Below are 18610 nucleotides of genomic sequence, written 5' to 3' on the forward strand. Positions count from 1 at the left end.
AACAGTCACATTTCTTTAACTTTAGAAATTGAGATATACGAGGACAAGTTCGTATTCAGAATCTGTCTGATTGATTTTGTTTTGCATTTTGGTATGCTTACTCATAACATATATATTTTTTTCACTAAAATTACATATATTATGAACACTGATTTGTGTATTGATAGATATTGACGTATCAGCATTGCTTTACGTAAGGTCTTTTAAACCACTGTGAATCTCGCAGAGTGAATCCATTGATACTTTCATCCATGATAAATTGAGGATCTCATCCTTGTCCTTTGGACATGAGCGAACATAGAATGATTTCACCGGGCATCATAGGAAAAACCATAAAAAATATTCATAACTTCGTTCTATGCTGAAAATATGAAGTGCGACTGCTAGCACTTTCTTGGGCAGTTGGAAGATCATGAAGAAATATCTATAAATTACCATCTCTAAATATGCGTATAAATCCACAAAATAATCCAACTCTTGCCCATACCATACATTACATATGGCCATCACATGAAGCTTGAAACTGCAAATCATCTGTTTGCAGAATATGAGATGAATGAATTCAGTAAAGAGCATGCTGAAAGAAGAAACGGGAAAAAGTTGTCAAGTGCTACATAACCATCAAGATGTTTCTGGCTATATTTGTGTCTTGCTATAACTGTTGTATTTGATCTTCAATAGGCAGTTGTTCTTGTACTCTCAATGAAAAAAATATAAATAAAAAAGGCTTGGTTTGATGGTGCCTTGGTGTGTTTCATTTTGTAAGACGCAAGAGCAAACCAAGAATTAAGATGATCCCAACCAATCCAAGCAAAAATATAATAATTTATTTATAATTTAGTTCTATGTTGAAAATTTGAAGTCAGTCTGATAGCATTATGCATGTGGAATTGCAAGAACTTGAACAAATCTCCATAATCTTTTGCCTTCTCTAAATATGTGTATACCTTCACAACATAATCCGATGCTGGTCCAGACATATGGCAACAACATGAAGCTTTGTAAGTTAGCAACTGCAAATCACCTGATGCAGAATATGAGAGAAATGATGTAAGTAAAGAAGAAACAGGGGAAACGTAGTTGATTAGATAGCAAAAATATATGCTAAATTTTGAATTTCAAATCAGGCTAGCCTTGCTTCTTGCACATGGGAAATTCCCGGAGTTTATGAACATAAGATTTGTAATAAATTTTTAGTTTGATGTTTGTATCAACACCAACCAATATTTTAAATTGAACCCGTAAGTTATGACTAAACCAAATACACTTCTACAGGCCAACTCTAGGATGGATCTGAGTCACCTCCTCCTATCTAGTTAAAAATCAAAAGCTCAATAACTACTTCTTGTGAATCTGATAATTGCCTGATTTAATGACAAACACCAGAAAATTTAAGAGCAATGTTGTATTGTAGTGATTAGCAAGCTACCTGCAGTGATTTCTGATGTAAGCACGTTCTGGCTGAAGTGACGACGCAGCCACCATTTGCAGCGGAACATCCAAGCTTTTCCTGATTTACCCACAGTCAATATATCTGGAACCCTTTTATATTGGACAGAGAAGCTTTGCCTTTTTCCCCCTTCATTTGCATCAGGACATATTGACATTCGATCCTCACCATAAAGAGAAAGCTTATGGAAGCATAAAGCAAACTCTCTCCATATATTGCTATCTGCATAGGTAGCATCTAAGTGCAAAGCTATCATTTCCAAAAGTGATTCCGAAGAGTAGTTCCCTGCAAAATATAGATTAAAAGGAAACATTATGATGCATAAATATGATGAAATTAAAAAACTTATTAGCTACAATGCAAACAGATTAGAAAAGGAAGAGAAAAAAATAGAAGATGATTACTTTAACACATGATTAATTTGAATGCATCATGATGCAACCTTAAATATAATGCTAAAGAGATTTGGTTAGTTTGAATAGCCATATTTGATGGCATAACCTTTGTAAATTGGATATTTCAATCCAAAGTTGATTTTTAGTCTACCACTGCAGTTGATTAATTAGATGACATTCAAGAGTGAAGGGAGTGGAAGAAAATTTAGTAGCCACTGTATACCTAAAGTACAACTGAAAGGCAACATAATTGCTGCTAAGAGATTGTATATGTTAAATCATGATTTATGATTTGACATTTAAACCGTATGCAAGGGAAGATAAAGTCTCTAAATACTTACCAGTTTGATGCATCCTGATAAGTCTTGTCAATGAGTGACTACATGTTGGATCCTTCCTCAAGATATCCTCAACGCAGGTTGAAAGCATCACATAGTTGTTACGATCAAAACACTCCAAAAGACTAGCCCTCAATCTGCGCAAAGTATTCATAAGTACATAGTTTCCAGATATAACAAGACCTTGAGCACCCAGATAAATGACTAAAAGAAAACATAAGCTTGGAAACATAATGCAGTGACACGATTGATTAACAAATTTGGAAGAAATAAGTAAAGAGGAAAGACAATCTTGGATGAATTGGTATTTTTCAGGCTGAAACTTCACCAACACCATGCAAACAAATTTTTAGTAATATGAAAAACTGTTCACAACCATGTTGGGTCTTTTCCAAGAACAAAGTAGCTCATCTTCAGAAATACTCCCAGTTTTTTCTTAGTTTTTATTAACATTTGATAAATGAAATTTTCATATCCAACTTTGTCAGAATAGCATATCTTCCTAAAATAATAATATTTTGTTATAAGAAATATCAGTAAACGTTTTATTCGGAATAAAATATCATGACACTTTGGAAAAACTAAGGTCCACTTCCTGTAGCATACAAGGCAACATAACATTGTTATGCAGAATGAAAGATGAACCATGGATATCCTAAGAACAAATAGAAGACAAATGTGACTTAAAACTATATAACAAAGCTACTCTATGGCTGGTAAACTTCAGGGAGCCTTAATGCAGCACCCAATCAGCATGAATATTTAATTTCCATTTATCTAATATATATACAAATTTTGTGTTTCCTCTCATCCTTGGGGACATGAAACTGCAAAAAACTTAGACATGAAGTGTACCTAATAGGAAGCGCTGTTGGTGAATTACTACAAAACTTTTCAAGCTCAATCAAGGCCTCATCAACATAACCTCCAATCAGCAGCAACTGGCACCAAAATAAAATTAAGTTAACAGAAGATACTGTTTAGAATGCTACAGAAATAAAAGAATCAGTAAAATCATTTGATGATAAAATCCAGATAGGATTTCATTCAGCGCTAGTCTTGTCAAAGCATTATCTTAGAATAAATGATCTGGATATGTTCCTAACCCTGGACATTCTTTTAGCAAGAAAAGCAACAGCTGAGACTCAAATCCACTTCTACTCTTGAGCTGGGAAGCCCGAGACATTTGCCATCACCAGATAATAACCCCCAATAATACTATACTATCACCTAATTAATATCATTTCTATGCTTGTCTTCTTTATCTCACTTAAAACAACAAGTCCTTTCACTACCACACAATCAAAAGATCTTGAAACTTACCTTAAGGTTTAAAAGGTTGATAATTTATCTAAAAGAACAAAAGGGCACCTAATCTCACTTCTTAGACTTTATTTCTCCAAAAAAAAACTGCATTTACAAGTTTTTATCCCTTAAAATTGTATATATTGTAAAAACTAATGACTTCAATTCTGCAAAGGTTAAACAGAGATTGCACGGCCAATTTACCTGTATGAGAGGAAGTAAGGCTGCTGATACTGCAGGTGTTGAGTAAAGAGCAAGCCGCAGGTACTTAATTGCATTCTTGTAGTTGTCATTAAGCAATTTTCTATGCTCTCTAATGAAAATCTCATAATCCTCGTTGGAGTTTGGCAATCGTATAGGCAATAACCATGAATCCAAACCCTCTTCAACACAACAAAAATGAGCAAGAAGTAGCAATAAGTACTTAATTGAGGTGCCTATCAACTTCAGAAGGGAAAGGAAAGCTTCTATCAATTGCATGGACGTGCTTGAAGACATAAAATGACTAAAAGATACAAAGCACACGGCATGATAATCATAATATAGACTCTAATTTGATGCTTTGCATATCAAGTAAACATCAATTTGGTGCTGCCAAGTTTGTAAACTAATTGCTAGTATGATCATATAGTAAGTCAAAACATGAGATAAAGTTGCATCAGCAAATAATCATCAAAAGAAATTATTCTGGATGACACCTAATTATGTTTCTTTGCATATAATTTATCATGAGATGTCAATAAATATTAGTTTAAATGTTATATCGTTACTCCCCTGATCCCACCAATTCTCTCTAGCTACACAACCTTAATATGCAGGATTATGATTACATCAGTACCTTCAGACTTGCCACATTTTTCTAAATGGCCAGGAGACAACACTGTATATTCATTATCATTTAAATAAAAAATCTGATATGTCAAGCAAACTGAATACCAAATAGATTTGCTAGAAAATGAAAATACATGAAGATAGTTATAACTCACCAAGAGCAACAAAAACTGAGGCATAGTTTACAGGAGCAGCATCAGTTGGGAAAGAGTCTTCAGTTTCAGCAGAGTTGATATAAAATGCTTGTGGTTGAATGTGCTGTGAGAGATTTCCTCTCTGCAAACTAACATCATCCTCTGCAGGACCCTCTCTGTGCTTCTCATTATCATCCTTCATAGACATTCTTTTACCAATCATGACAGAGGTGTCTGAATCACATCTGACATGAGTATCAGCCTTGTAACTATAAACCGAATCTGGAGCTCCTGAGCTTTCGACTTCATGGTTTAATCTTGATCCTGAAAAATCAGATTGCCCAGGGGAATGCATCTGATCAGAATCATCCCATTGCATATCTCTAGGGATACTGGAATACCAACATTGAAGGAAAGTCAATGCCATGACCATGTTTGCCATTGGGTGACTTCCAAATTCCCGCTCTTGCATGAGGCTGAGAAAGGAAATGCCATAATGGAATTAGATATAGCCCCTCATAAGCTATCTTAAGCACACAAATAAAACTTGTCAAAATATGACACAAAGAATGGAAATGAATCAATTTCCCAACCAACATAGTGATATTAAAAACGGAAATTCTATAACATAATTAGACAGAAGCTATGATGTATATATACAGAGGTTATGAAATCATTCAGGAAGATCACTCAAAAGCCATGTACTTTAATCTTTAACACTATGAAAATTTTAAGACTTTGCTGACAAGATATCACCAAATAATCAGATTGAAACGAAAAATTGTTTACTTTCCAAATAGAAAGAAAACCTTTTGCAACACTCTACAAGAAGCAAACACATAGATAGTATAAGAATTCCACAAGAATGTCTGGTTATATCATCCAACTTGTTTCTAGATACTGGAAATTTCTAGCCAGAGGAAAGTTCAAACCATACCTAATAGCAGCTTGATGTGCTTCGTCAACATCACCTCGTGTAAGACAAAAAAGGATGAACTCCAAATGTACCACAAATTTGTCCTATTTGCCAATTTATTAAAAATAATACAAGTAATGTCAGTGCTTATATGAATATCTTAAGAACAGAACCCACCCAGCACTTTCCTAAGGTTTCAAGCCGAAAAAAATAAAAACGATACTGGATTTGGAAGTATTTGACTATGCAAATTAGCTATGTAATTAGTTTGATTGTGTACATTGATATAGCCAAACAATCAGTTTAAATGATGCCATGGATTCAAAGATATTATAAGGTATAAATGTACATGCAATAAAAATGATAGTTTTACCATAAAATCCACTTCCTCTGTTTCTCTTTTTTTTTTTTTAATTTTTTAAATTAGAAACTTTCTTTCTTCTTTCATAAGTTAATTACTTTACAAATTACAAAAGGTACCTAACTTTTGAAACAAAACCAAAAAAACAATAGAAGAATCAGTATGCAAGTTACTTCACATAAAGATAAAAGCTAGAGCACAGAGTGATTGCAATTAATAGAAATTAAACGCAATCCATAATTTACACTAAATTTGTTTTTAAGTATGACCAAAATTGAAGATGACGCAACTAATACTAATATCAAGGTTAACCAACTTATGCTTTATAAACTAAAAGTGTCATTCAAGAAAATTTGTAATATTACCTCCAATGGTGAATCTTTGGTGGAGGCAATTCTTTTCATCCAAATGTCATAAACATTCTTGATCCTTATCGGGTTTATGCGGTCACTTTCAATATGATTAAAGAGCTCCATTGAAACCTGAAATTATGCTATTACATGTATTAACAGATTTTATATCCAGAAACCAAACATCAAGGAAAAACTTTGACATCCATAGAATAACGTTATCGCAAAACAGTGGCATGACATAACGCCATGGTAAGATATAAGATAAAGAATGTTAGATAGATAGAAAACATAAGGTCATGAAAAATTGATATCTATATTATACCATATACTTTAGACGATTTGCCACAGGACATCTTTCTTTGCTTGTTCCTTTCAGCAACACACTGAGCACTCCACATGCATCAGGCCAATTGCGCTGTCTCATAAGCTTGCGCAACAGATAGCGCAACCTGTTGCGATTTTCCCGTCGCACATTCTGTGCACCAACGCCAAGCCTTAGAAGGTATGACGGCTTTTTTAAGGACAATATCATTTTTTTATAACGCTGTTCAGGATTCTGACTATGGTCCTCCTCCGTAATTGTACTTAGCCTCCTTTTGCGAGTCTTGGTTTCTTTCTCAGGACCCATTTTGATATCTGAAACTTTGACTTCTTCAGTAACATCTTCAGTTTTTATTTTGCGACTTTCGAACATTTTGACTTCTATAGTACCATCTTTACATTCCATTGAGTGATTCTCTGACATTATCACTTAGTATGAAACCAATCCCTGAATAGCAGTAAACAACAATCAAATATACATATCTAGTACAATACAGAAAGATTACAAAAACAGAGTAGTCAGATATCACATATTAACCTTGCATCATTACACTACTCTAACCATAAAATACCAAAAACTTTAAGTAGACAAAAGCAGCGTAATTGAAGTTGAAAAAAACAGCTCAATTTTGTATTGGACCCCCTTGAAAGCTAGATTAAGTTATTTCTAACATTATGCAATTAAATCCAAAGTATACCAAAAAAAATTAAATTGTATTGAGTTTTCTCAAACTATTTTCATATTAGAAAACCAACAAAACCTGCTAGGAAAAAACAAACAAACAAAGCATTCATCCCCATACCTTAGTGAAATCGAATTCAGTTTGATTCACTTTGAAAACAAGTTCTTCCAAAGGAGAGCAAAGACAGAGCACAAGGTGGGAAAAACACTAATATAAACTGATGATAATTACAATAAATTAGGGTTATTTCCATATAAATTAAAAGAAGAGATGATAATGGGTTTGGGCACTCATGATCCAAGACCAGTAAATTTCTGGGTCCATCCTATATCCAATTTAATACTGGATTAGAAGACCCGATTTGGGTGTTACAATGTGAGAAAATAAATGGGTCCCCAATCATCATCCCCAATTGTAAACACGTCCAGAAATAAGAACCAAACACTTAATTCATGGACTCCAAGCTCAAAAACATCACAATTTCAATCAAATAACAAACGTAAACACTAAAAACTAATAAATTATGCGGGCAGGTGAATATTGCAGATAAATCAAAGTGCACCATCTAATTCTCTCTTGTTGACAAGTCCACCAAAATAGGCATCAAACATTAGCCTTTAGCGCATTGTTTCGAAAGTAAACTTCTAGTTCCAGGTTCCTTAACAACAAGCTAATTGCGATTAAAGACAACAGCAACCTTGATAATAAGCTCACGGATAAACAAACAAGTCGTTTTACATATCCATTGTTAAAACACTAAATTAAATATTACAGGAATATCCAATAAGATGCCTAATTTTGGGATTGATTCAGGTTTTAACGACTATAACTTCAATGGGACAGATAGAGTTTTCGATAACTGATTAAAGAAAAGAGCTACGAGATAGAGTGAAGAATCAACTATCATTAAAAAGACGAATCTGATTAACGAATGGGGACGAATAAATTGAGTAAGCAATAAGAAGAAGATTCATCTCAATCAGTACAAAATTGATGTAATGAATTAGAAAGGGAGTAAAAAGGTGAGAGTTCTAGTACCGCTGTCAGGTAGTCTAAGGCCGGAACCGCGTCGATCGTCGGGGGAGTGCTGTTGAGATTGTACCGATTTCTCGCACTGATTAAAATTTAAAATAGAGCTAAGGGAAATCTGAGTTGAAAGCTAAATGAAATTGTTAGATGGTATCAGTGTTATTTGGGGTATTCGATCCATGATAAGTTTGATCTAAATCCTGCAACTGAGAGTCTGAGATGAGTGGCGGGCTTTCGAGGCTTTTTTATTTCCTGAAAGGTCAAATGTCATTTAACTAAATTTGGATAAAATTACAATTATATCCCATTGAATTTAAATAATCTCACCTTTCATCCGGTAATATTATTTTATTTGAATTTGAATTTGGCTAAAGATTTTTTTTATTTTTTTATTCATCCTCCTTTTATCGTCTTTAATTTTTCTTTATTAACCATATATCTTCCACTTCTTATTTTAAGTTGTCATATGTCACCGTTATCTATTAGTTTTATATTCTTATCATTTTCATCACTAATTATGAATCATCTTTTTTTATATCTCATCATCAATTATCAATAATCTTTTTAATTTATAATATTGCTGTTGTCTATCATCTTTATATTCTCGTCATTTTCACCACTAAGTATGAATCATTCTCTTTCTCATCTCATCATTAATTGTGAATAATCCTTTTTCTATTATCTCAACCAATAACATCACCATCAATGGTTCTTCTCATTCAATCATGTTTATTCTTGTCACCTTTACTACCACTTCAGTTTTTCAATTTTCTAAGAAATTCTACAGATAACCCTATATTTATATTTACTCGACTTAAAATAAAAACTGAATGGGAGAAGTGAAAGGAAGGTAACATTTTCTTGGATTGAGGAAAAATCTTGTGGTAGTCTGAAACTCAGAAACTGAAGTGAAATTGATAGCAGGCTTTCGTTATTGGGAAAGATTTTGGATCATGGCCAGCGCATCTGCTCTCCATTCAATATCCACAAAGGATTTCTGGGATTGTCTCATGCAGTGTGCTTTTCTTCGTTCCTGAACCTAATCGATGCCAGGGCCTGCCCGCCGGTTTCTACATTTTCCGTTTGAAGGTAATTAAATCCAAGAGATTACGAATACAGTGAAACATTGAAGACCGTGCAAATTATGCCATGGAAACCATTTCATTCAAGAGCAGCTCCGACATCAGGCCATCGAGTTCACCCTATCGTTAAACGCATGACAGATCAAGAACAAGGCCCCATGAACCGATGCTCAAAGCTTTATAAGCTCGTAACAAAATGTATAGTAATATTGATGTTATGAAAGAACATGAGAACTTTTTTATGACGGTATGGCTTTGCCGCAAGTGTTATATATGATTTTCACTGTTGAAGATTGAGGAATTAGAGAGATTGAGATGCCATGATAGATCTTATACAAAGTACAAACAACAATTTTATTGCTAGTAGCCTAATACTATGTACATTTTTCTGATATGAAATAACCCTTAAGTAGACTCATGTAATTCGGAAAAGATTAAGCAAACTTGCCAACAGAAAGAGGGCGCAACAACTGCTGATAATATAGACAATGCACAGATAAAAAGGAATTTCATTCTGCTACCATATTTTCATATACATTCGTCCCAGCCTGCATTAAAGAATAGTGTAAAAAACTGAATGGATTAAAAAAGAGGGGGGGGGGGGGGGGGGGGGGGGGTGGGGGGGTGGGGGTGGGTGTGTGGGGGTGGGTGTGTGGGGGAGGAGGGTGCTGAACCTCAACTATAATAGCAGGCCGGTGGTCAGAATATTAAGTTTGTGATGCTGTGGCAATCCTGTGGCTATGAGCACTATAGTCTGCAAAAGTAAAAACCGCTTTCTAATGGACAGGCTGAGGCTGTACAGAATATCCATTTCTTCAGTTCTCATGCCACTCTTAACGATTCGATTACTTCACTCACGGCAATATGAGTCTCCTCAGAGATCATGTTTAATGTTAGATGAAATGCCTGTAAAAAATCATATAAGGAATATATCAGTTTCATCAGATAGAGCAGATAAATTGTTCTGAGAGAAATATCTGCACCATTTTAATTCTCAAATGGTTATAACCACCAACTTGGTAAATTATTTCAAAGCCATTCTCAAATGGCTGTCTACACAACTAAACAAGCATTCCATGTGGACCATTGAAAGAAAGCATCACAAATGAACTAAGAGAATAAAATTTCTCAACTGATGAATACATTTATTATCACCATTAAGCAAAGGGACAATGAAAGGAGGCTAACAATAGGCTTTTGTCAGCATTTTGTGGCTAATTCATGCTTGACCCACTTACAACAAGGAATGCGTACATACCACAAATCTTTCCAGCACAGGTACCAAAATTGCCAGGTTGTGGTTTGGAAGACATTCAGCAATTGCACCACGTATATCCACACTGTTAATAGCAAAGAAAATATTATTTCAGAGAAACTTAAGAAATACAATGCCACATGAACGGATATAAGGGGCAAGGAAACCTTTCAGTTGAAAGAAACGCCAGCAGCAGTGCCGCATAAGCTTCCAAAATCATCTTCTCTGCTTCTTTCTCTCCTTGTAGAACCACTTCCTCAGCATCCTGTAGTATAACATAACATAGGTTTTAAATAATTACATCTCTGATCAAATTTACCCATGCCTGATTGTAAGAAACTCAAAGTGCTTTTGCCTCAAAAAATCAACCACTAGATAAAAGCCATGATAAAATAGATTTAATGCATTGTTGCACATAGAACATATTGTGGAAAAACAGAAAATTCATAAATTGGCGAGAACAAATCACTCACCCAAGGCATTGCATCTCTGTCTCCAGCTTCATCACCTGCATTTCCCTCTCCAACTGCATCACCTGCCCCATGGTTAGCAAGAAAGATTGAACACAATAGTGGAATTACATCCCCATGACTCTCTGCTTCTACCCCTTCTGAATTAGGCAATGGAATTCTGGCTGCTGCAAGCCGTGACCTGCAGTAACCTTACTGTAAGTCATAAATAATACAACACAAGATATTGATATGTCATCTGCCAGCAATATTAATACTTGATGAAGCATTGTCTATTTTAACCCAGGATCAGACCCTAAAGAGCAGACCAGCAACTTGCAAGATAAACATTGAGAAGAGACCTAACTTATTAAGTACATCAGTTCACAAAGTATAAGGATGACTAACACTAACACTGATTTCATGGATACATGGATGCTTATAGATGTCAGAAATGGCGTTATTTCAAGTTGAATTTAGCAATATGAGACCACAAAAATTAAAAAAAAATCCTGAGTTAGCATCTAATTAAGCAGTTAGTTAGCAGTAAAATGCTTTTAGGGAATGCAGAAGAGGACTTTGGTTTCAGAGTATTGTAATTATGAAAATAATAGGGAAATAGGTTCATGCAAACAACATATATGCAGATATCAGGATAAACATAAAGAAATACTATTAACCTGTTAAGTCCATCCTTTTCTACCAAGTTCACCAGCAGGCCCAATATAGCAACAAGAAAATCCAACTCTTGATCAGTCATAGGTCTATCATCCTGATGAGCAAACTCATAACTAGTCCTGAAATGAGACAGAGATGAGCTGAATGAGGGGAAGTGGCTGGCAATCAACAAAGACATAGTCTCCAAACCTCCACAGTCAGCAATTTGCTTGCAGCCAACAGGGTTGTCATTTGTTAAATTCATGAGAGCCTGCACAGAAGTTAATACTAAGCAAATTAATTAAATCAACAATGTAGAAGATAGATGCACTAATAGGTACATAAAAGAATTTAGTAATGCAAAATTCTATAAGTTGGAATTACCTTGACTGCTGTAAGAAGGCAATCAGCTAAAAGTGTGGAATTCTCTATATCATCAACATGTGAACATGAGCTCTCTTGGGAAAAATTATTTCCCCAATTACTTAATGGTTGGTGATTTAGCCCATTACTTGATTGAAGCTGGTGATTCTCCCCATTTCGTGATTCTTGCTGGTTCATCAACATTTGATATTGACACCCATCTTGAAGATCTCTGCACATTTCCCCACTCTTTTTAGTTTGAGGTTTTTTATGTTTCCTGGATAGTAAGTCCCACTTTGTGGGCTCAAATTCATCAGCATCAAATGCAAAAGGATCTTCACTGTCCTCATAAAATCCACACTTGTCATCTTTTCTATTATTAGGTTTCCCCGCAGGACCAAATTTTGTCCTTGAACCATTACCACTTATAGGCCTTACACTATCAGAACTTTGTGGTGTCCCACTAAATGAGGTGGACAAGAAAGGACGGGATCTTATCTTCTGAATGCAACTGTCATTCATCAACTTGGTGGCAGTCTCAGAATTGGATTCAAATTGACCCATTTGATCAGCGGACAACCACAGACTGTTCTGAGATAGAGAAAAGCCCTTTTCAGAAGAAATCTGCTTGGTACTAGAAGAACTTGATGAAGAACTGATGGGTATAACCTCATTGCTGTTTGCTGCAAATTAATGAGTACAACCTAAGTTTGAGGGAAAAGTAAGGTTGCCAAGTATTACAGTGATACAAGGATTACCAAGTACCTTTAAAGTCGGTAACTAAAGCCAATTCAGATGTGTGACCAGTTCTGCTCCCATCGAACAAAGTACCTGACTTATCATCAGCAGAGGTGGATGAACTTCTACGTAGATAAAGATCTAGAAATCAAAGGCAATAATTCCAATGCAAACAGTATTAGTTCAAAACTGTAAATACAAGTGATTTTCAACTTATCAAAAGCAATCTCAAAATGGCTGAATAAAGATGGTAAGTGCTTTCTAAGTAGCAAGGAGATAAAAAAAGAAATATTTACATAAGTATTCTCTAGCACCACTAATTACCTGAGAGAATCTTGATGACACTTATAACAATTTCCGTAAAAGATGGTCGGTGCCCACTAGAAAATAACTTCCCTTTCATTCCAAGCAAATGACTCTATATTAAAGAAAGATTTGAGATTAAACTTTTAGTAACTGTGGCACTTTTTTGAGTTCTGAAAACAGAAGTGATAGGTACGAGGGGAGAAATTTACCTGATTATCTTTACTTAGGAAAGTAGCATTTTCCATAATCTTCAAACATTTTAAAAGCAACACAAGGCTCTGCAGGTCCAGATTATGCTTTGCAGTCTGAATAAAGGTAAAAAAAATAAATATTTCGGCATTTAGAAAATTTATTGATAATCTCCATTAAATAAGATTCCAAACAGAAATTATAAAGGAGATACACTACAGATCAATATGAGATGAATTGATAATCAAGTACACAAATTTCCCGAAATCAGAAATTAAAAGCCTTCCAACTAAATCGCATTGTGGTTGTAATTCTGGTGATAATTTCAATATGTATGAACAAGCAATTATGCTATGAGTTTACACACCAAACAAGAAAAAGGAATACAGGAGATTAACTTTGTTTAATTCAAGTCATTACTCTTCAATCAAATATAACAAAAACAGATAATGAGATTAAACAAACATACTGGCTCACACCTCCATAACAGAATAACAATTCATGATGATCTCAAAGACTGCGTCAAGTCCTCCCAATTCTCTCAGCTTTTCTTTGAAGTCGTCCCCAGTCTTCCTCACTGTACCAGTGGCATCTGAAAAATGCAAAGGCCAAAAGATAAACAAATGAACAATTATCAAAGGCTAAAACAGATATAAAAGAACCAGTATGTGATAGGCATACGATTCATATGTAAAAATAGAGTTGGATGCACAATATATGCACAAATACAGGTACATGTTTAGTGAAAATAATTCCTATGAAAATAAAAGGCCTCAATTAATAATATAACATGCACTCAATTCCTAGCATTCCAGAAACTTTTTTACCCTATATAATCAGCAGATAATAGATTAAAGAGAAGGTTGGAACAAATTAATGGAAGCTTTGGATGAGTTGAAACAAGCAAAGGATCAAGAATGCGACCTGCCTCAAACAATTTCTCAAAAAAGTAGACACTGTAAATAAACAGGACTTAAACTTACAAGCATGTTGTGCCAAACAAGCCAATGGAATGTGGTAAAGAACTAATAAAGAATAAGACGCAATGACACATCTACTATAGAAGAAGACAGGAAAGAAGAAGAGAAAGATAACTGTATGCAACAATGTAAATTCATGATTCAGTTGCTATTCCACAAATTTATAAATTATACAATAAGCACTTGACATAAGAATCCTATAATTTTAATTTATATGGACAGCCTTAAGAATTCAGAGTTAGTCAATGATATACAATCTATCACTTGCAAGTGAAATATGTCAATAAATGACAAATATTAATACTAACAACTATCAGCACATATATAACAAAATGGATAATTTTCCACAATACCTTCAAAAGAAATCTTAGATAAGCAAGCCTTCTCTATTGTTAACAAAGCCATCCATTTTGAGCTTAACTCTGGCCTCCCTGTTCCATCATCAACTCCACAGCTTGATTTCATTTCCTTGCAACTGACAAGGATTTTTTGAACTTTGGAAAGGATAGCAGAAGCACTAGAATCTAAGGTTTCAGTCACATCTCGTATGATGTCAGCATCCTTACGTAATGCCAAAAGCTTAGAACCTATTTTTCGTGCTTTGTCTTCGGCAGCAGTAGAAATTACTGGCTTCAACAATTTAATTAGAAAATGAATGCAGCTGTGTGATTCCAAGAGGTGATCATCTTGACCCTGATAAAGTATATTTTAAACAGAATCTTTAAAAATTTCTCTAACAGGAGCTAAAAAGGTTTCCAGGAAAAGCAGGTCAAAAAACTCTTTAACAAACTGCAGAACAGTTTTGGGTTGATGAAAAGAGACCAAGAGAACAACTCAGTTGGACCAATAAGTTTTTCAGCCCCAAAACTAAGAACAATTTAATGCTTCTATCAATGAAATTATACTCCATTATCAATTACAAATCTCTGTACATATATAGGTTATCATGCAAAAAAAAAAGGCTCTATACTAGACTTTGAGCTGTTCAAAAAATTTAAATTTATGTTCCCATAAGTTATATTGGGTTATGTGAAAGTTTTTATTCACATATTAAAACATCAATAGAAATTCTATGTATTTACATCATCTTCTTCAGCTTTGTCAAGACTGTTCAAATCATAAAGAACAACAATCAGTAAACAAAAAGAATTACAGCTTACATCACTAGTCAAAACGTAAAGTAGTGCGGCAGCAGCTAAATTGCTGAATGAGTCATCTAAGGTGAGACCCAAAATAGCATCAATTATAATCCTTGCCAAGCTGGAAACAAGTTGCAGGTGTTAATCAAAGCATCAGGAGGCAAAGCGCAGCAATTTTAATTTGCAGGTAGTGTTAAGAACATTTAGAAGAAAATAACATAAGAATAATAATCACTGATAACATTGCTGATACTATTAGATGTACAAAATAGTAGTTAACTTCAATTTTATTTGAAAACAAGTTCAATGCTCACCGCCAAAAACCATCAAAAGTTATGAAAATCAAGTTGATTTTGATAACATCATGTCCCAAACTACTAATAAGTAACTTCTACACTTACATAGAAATTTGTAGTCTCTATGCAAGATCAAAATTCAAAAGTAATCAAAGAAATTAAAATGGCACAAGAGTTGCACAAATTTTTGAATCCATATGTAAAGTACTACTTCCCAAAAGAACACATGTAAATTTCAAAAAGTTATGTAACATTTCAACATATTATCCACAAAACTGACATCACAAACCTAAGACAGCAAAGAACCTTCATATTTCATAAATCCATCCATAAATTTCTGAGTCATAAACAACATTCCAAAATCTTCTCCAAACTAACATGACCCACATCCCAAAGTTAAAAAATTTCAAAAATTTTCCCAAAAAGGAACTCCAATATCAAGCATTAAACTAAAACCCCATTTCATTCAACCCTAAAAAAATCTACAGCAAACTCAAATACCCAGTATTAAATTTCAAAATCTCTCAAAATAAAAGCCCACAAACGATCAAAATACACGAAAAATTCGCATGCCGAACAAATAATTCAAATTTTCTACACATCTACAGAAATCACGCCAAAAAAAATTAGCAAGATTCACATAAAACTCGAAGAACCAAACTTTCAATAAACTTTATGAAATAAAAATAATGTCATCTGAATTCCAGATAATTAACATACCCCTGAGTTCTTAGAAGCCTCCTTTGTTGGACGGTACCACAAATCGACAACAAAGATAACAAACTAGCCCTCCTGATTCTCATCTGAGACCCTTTCTTTAACCCATCAATAGCGAAGTTCACTTCATCAACGTGCTCCATCATCTCTCCAAACTCCTGCGCCTCCATCAGCGTCGAAGTTGCCGGAATCAACGGCCCGGAGCTCCCCTTCTTTTGCTTCTTTGACCTCCTACCGAGGACGCCGTCTTCAGTATTGTTAAAAATAGGTCTTGTTGAAGTCGAAGGCAAATTTTGAATTGAATTATTGTTGTAGTCGGGCTCTTGGGAAGACCAAGGCGGAGACGAATCTTGAGAGGATGAGAATGGAAAACTATACAAATCTTGAGGGGTATCTTGGGAAATTGAAAAAGAGTCTCTAAACGGATCTTCCAAAACGACGTCGTCGTCGGTGTCTACCGTATCCGAATAGGTTCGCGTGATCCCCCTGTTCCGGCGTCCGTAAGTTCTAAGAATCATTTTCAAATCTTGGAGGCGGCGGCGGAAGCGGTGTCGTTTTGGCCTAGCTTGAAAAGGATTTCGAATTCGGCATTTAGCAGGCGAGGGTACTTTCGGGAACAGAAAAAAATATAAACCTGGGACTTGAATCGCGATTACCGAGCTGAAGAAGAAAGAAAGATAGGTGAAAGAAGGAGCTTAGGTTTTCTGTTGGTTGGTTAAATCGTCGAGCTGATTTGAGAATTCTTTTACATTTTTTTTTTTAAATCCATGAAATTCAGTGTTTTTTTCTTTTTCCTTATTTTTTTAATCTTGGTTTTAGCTTTGGCTGCTGGCATGGGATGGGATTAATGTAAGGTGAGGGGTAGTATAGTCATTAGAATCGGAGAATTGATTATCTCTAAAACTAGGGCTGGATTCGAGCCGAGCCAGCTCGAGCTCGGGCTCGGCTCGGCTCGGTTCGAACCCGAAACGAGCCGGGCTCTGCTCGGCTCGATCGAGCTCGAGCTGGCTCGGCTTGGCCGGGCAGATTTTTTTTAAAATTTTTAAAAATTTTTTTATACAAAACGACATCATTTTGATCCATATATATACACAAAACGATGTCGTTTTGATATGAAAAATGAGTAGAACTCGAGCCGAGCCGAGTCAGCTCGAGCTGAACTCGAGCCGCCCCTAAATAAAGCGAGCTGAGCCCGAGCTGGTTGCGAGCTGAGCTCGGTTTGGCTCGAATCTAACCCTATCTAAAACAAATGTTAAAATGACTAAACTAGTATATGGGTAGGATTTAATTTGAGTCGAACTTAAAAATAATTTTGGTTTAAACCAACCTAAAATGAATTTGATTAAACAAATTCGAGCTTTAATTTAAGAGTTACATATGTTCAAGCTCATACGTTTAAAGTATTTGATTCATTAAATTTGCTAGTGTAACAAATTTTAATATTAATTTAATTAATATAGCTCAAAATAATATCATTTTAATTATTTTTTTCTTGAGACTCACCTATAATATCAAATCGAGTTTAAAATTCGAATTAAATTCAAATTTGACTTTGTTTGTATAAACAAAACTCATTTTTTTTATTAAATGCGCTAAATTTATATTCTAAAATAGAAAAATGGGCATAACTTAAATGCCGTTAAAAATTAAAATGTTGATATTTTGTTATATTATATTATACAAAAATGAGCCTGCCTTTTAAATATGTTTGATGTTTTTTATCTGGTTAAAATTATTTTTATTTGAATGAGGGTTATTGATATCAAAACTTGCTTCATTTTTAATTTTCTTAAATATATCTTGTCTATTTAAATCCTTTTTAATAAGATTAATGTTTTATTGAAATCCCCTTTTTTTTATTATTGTCTATGAATTTCTTACTGAGTTAAAATAATTAAAAAAAAAACCTCTGTATTTTCAATTTAAAAAATTCTTACTATTAAAAAAATAATAAATTAATTATGGTTGGATTTTATTTATTTTTTATAAGTTTTGTTTTATTTTGAGAGTATTTTGTGATTTTTGTATAAATTAAATAATTAATTATAAAAAATAATATGATCAAAATTGAAAGTACCATACAAAAATTTTTGGGGTCGGAGCCCAAGGAAGAACAAGCATGTTATGGGTCATTGGACTTCGTGGTTTCAGTGTCATAATGGGTCAAATTAATGGAATGCATCTAGCATGTTCACTTTTCTCTTTAATTATTATTTTATATTTTATATTTTATCAATAATATTAAAATAAATAAAATTATATCATTTTTTTAATTTAAAAAATTAATAATTTCTCTGTAAAATTAAATTTTAAAAAATTCACT

The 18610-nt window shown here is 34.2% G+C and overlaps 2 protein-coding genes across 3 annotated transcripts; both read right to left on the bottom strand.

Annotated features, from left to right (window-relative positions):
- Nucleotides 1–610: 610 nt before the first annotated feature.
- On the bottom strand, nucleotides 611–8347 carry LOC123192559. 2 transcript variants are annotated; one of them, XM_044605143.1, is made up of 10 exons: nucleotides 8126–8347; nucleotides 6406–6852; nucleotides 6096–6212; nucleotides 5391–5473; nucleotides 4475–4929; nucleotides 3693–3871; nucleotides 3039–3124; nucleotides 2187–2320; nucleotides 1430–1735; nucleotides 611–1024 (listed from the first exon to the last, which is right to left on the bottom strand). In XM_044605143.1, exons 2-10 carry the CDS (start codon nucleotides 6826–6828, stop codon nucleotides 831–833), a joined length of 1977 nt encoding a protein of 658 aa, XP_044461078.1. In that variant the 5' UTR covers nucleotides 6829–6852; nucleotides 8126–8347; the 3' UTR covers nucleotides 611–830. The 2 variants fall into 2 exon arrangements, with proteins under 2 accessions (XP_044461078.1, XP_044461079.1); XM_044605144.1 differs by lacking the exon at nucleotides 8126–8347 and having other exon boundaries at nucleotides 6096–6223; nucleotides 6406–6542.
- A 1181-nt stretch (nucleotides 8348–9528) lies between these two features.
- Nucleotides 9529–17087, bottom strand: LOC123192560 (wings apart-like protein 1). Its single transcript, XM_044605145.1, has 13 exons — nucleotides 16291–17087; nucleotides 15296–15395; nucleotides 14489–14828; nucleotides 13635–13747; nucleotides 13176–13271; nucleotides 12985–13078; nucleotides 12688–12801; nucleotides 11944–12605; nucleotides 11583–11830; nucleotides 10927–11104; nucleotides 10621–10718; nucleotides 10457–10538; nucleotides 9529–10104 (listed from the first exon to the last, which is right to left on the bottom strand). The coding sequence occupies exons 1-13, from the start codon at nucleotides 16803–16805 to the stop codon at nucleotides 10021–10023; spliced, it is 2724 nt and encodes a 907-aa protein (XP_044461080.1). The 5' UTR covers nucleotides 16806–17087; the 3' UTR covers nucleotides 9529–10020.
- Between the last annotated feature and the right edge of the window lie 1523 nt (nucleotides 17088–18610).

Source organism: Mangifera indica, chromosome 12, assembly GCF_011075055.1.
Source record: "Mangifera indica cultivar Alphonso chromosome 12, CATAS_Mindica_2.1, whole genome shotgun sequence".
NCBI lineage: Eukaryota > Viridiplantae > Streptophyta > Magnoliopsida > Sapindales > Anacardiaceae > Mangifera > Mangifera indica.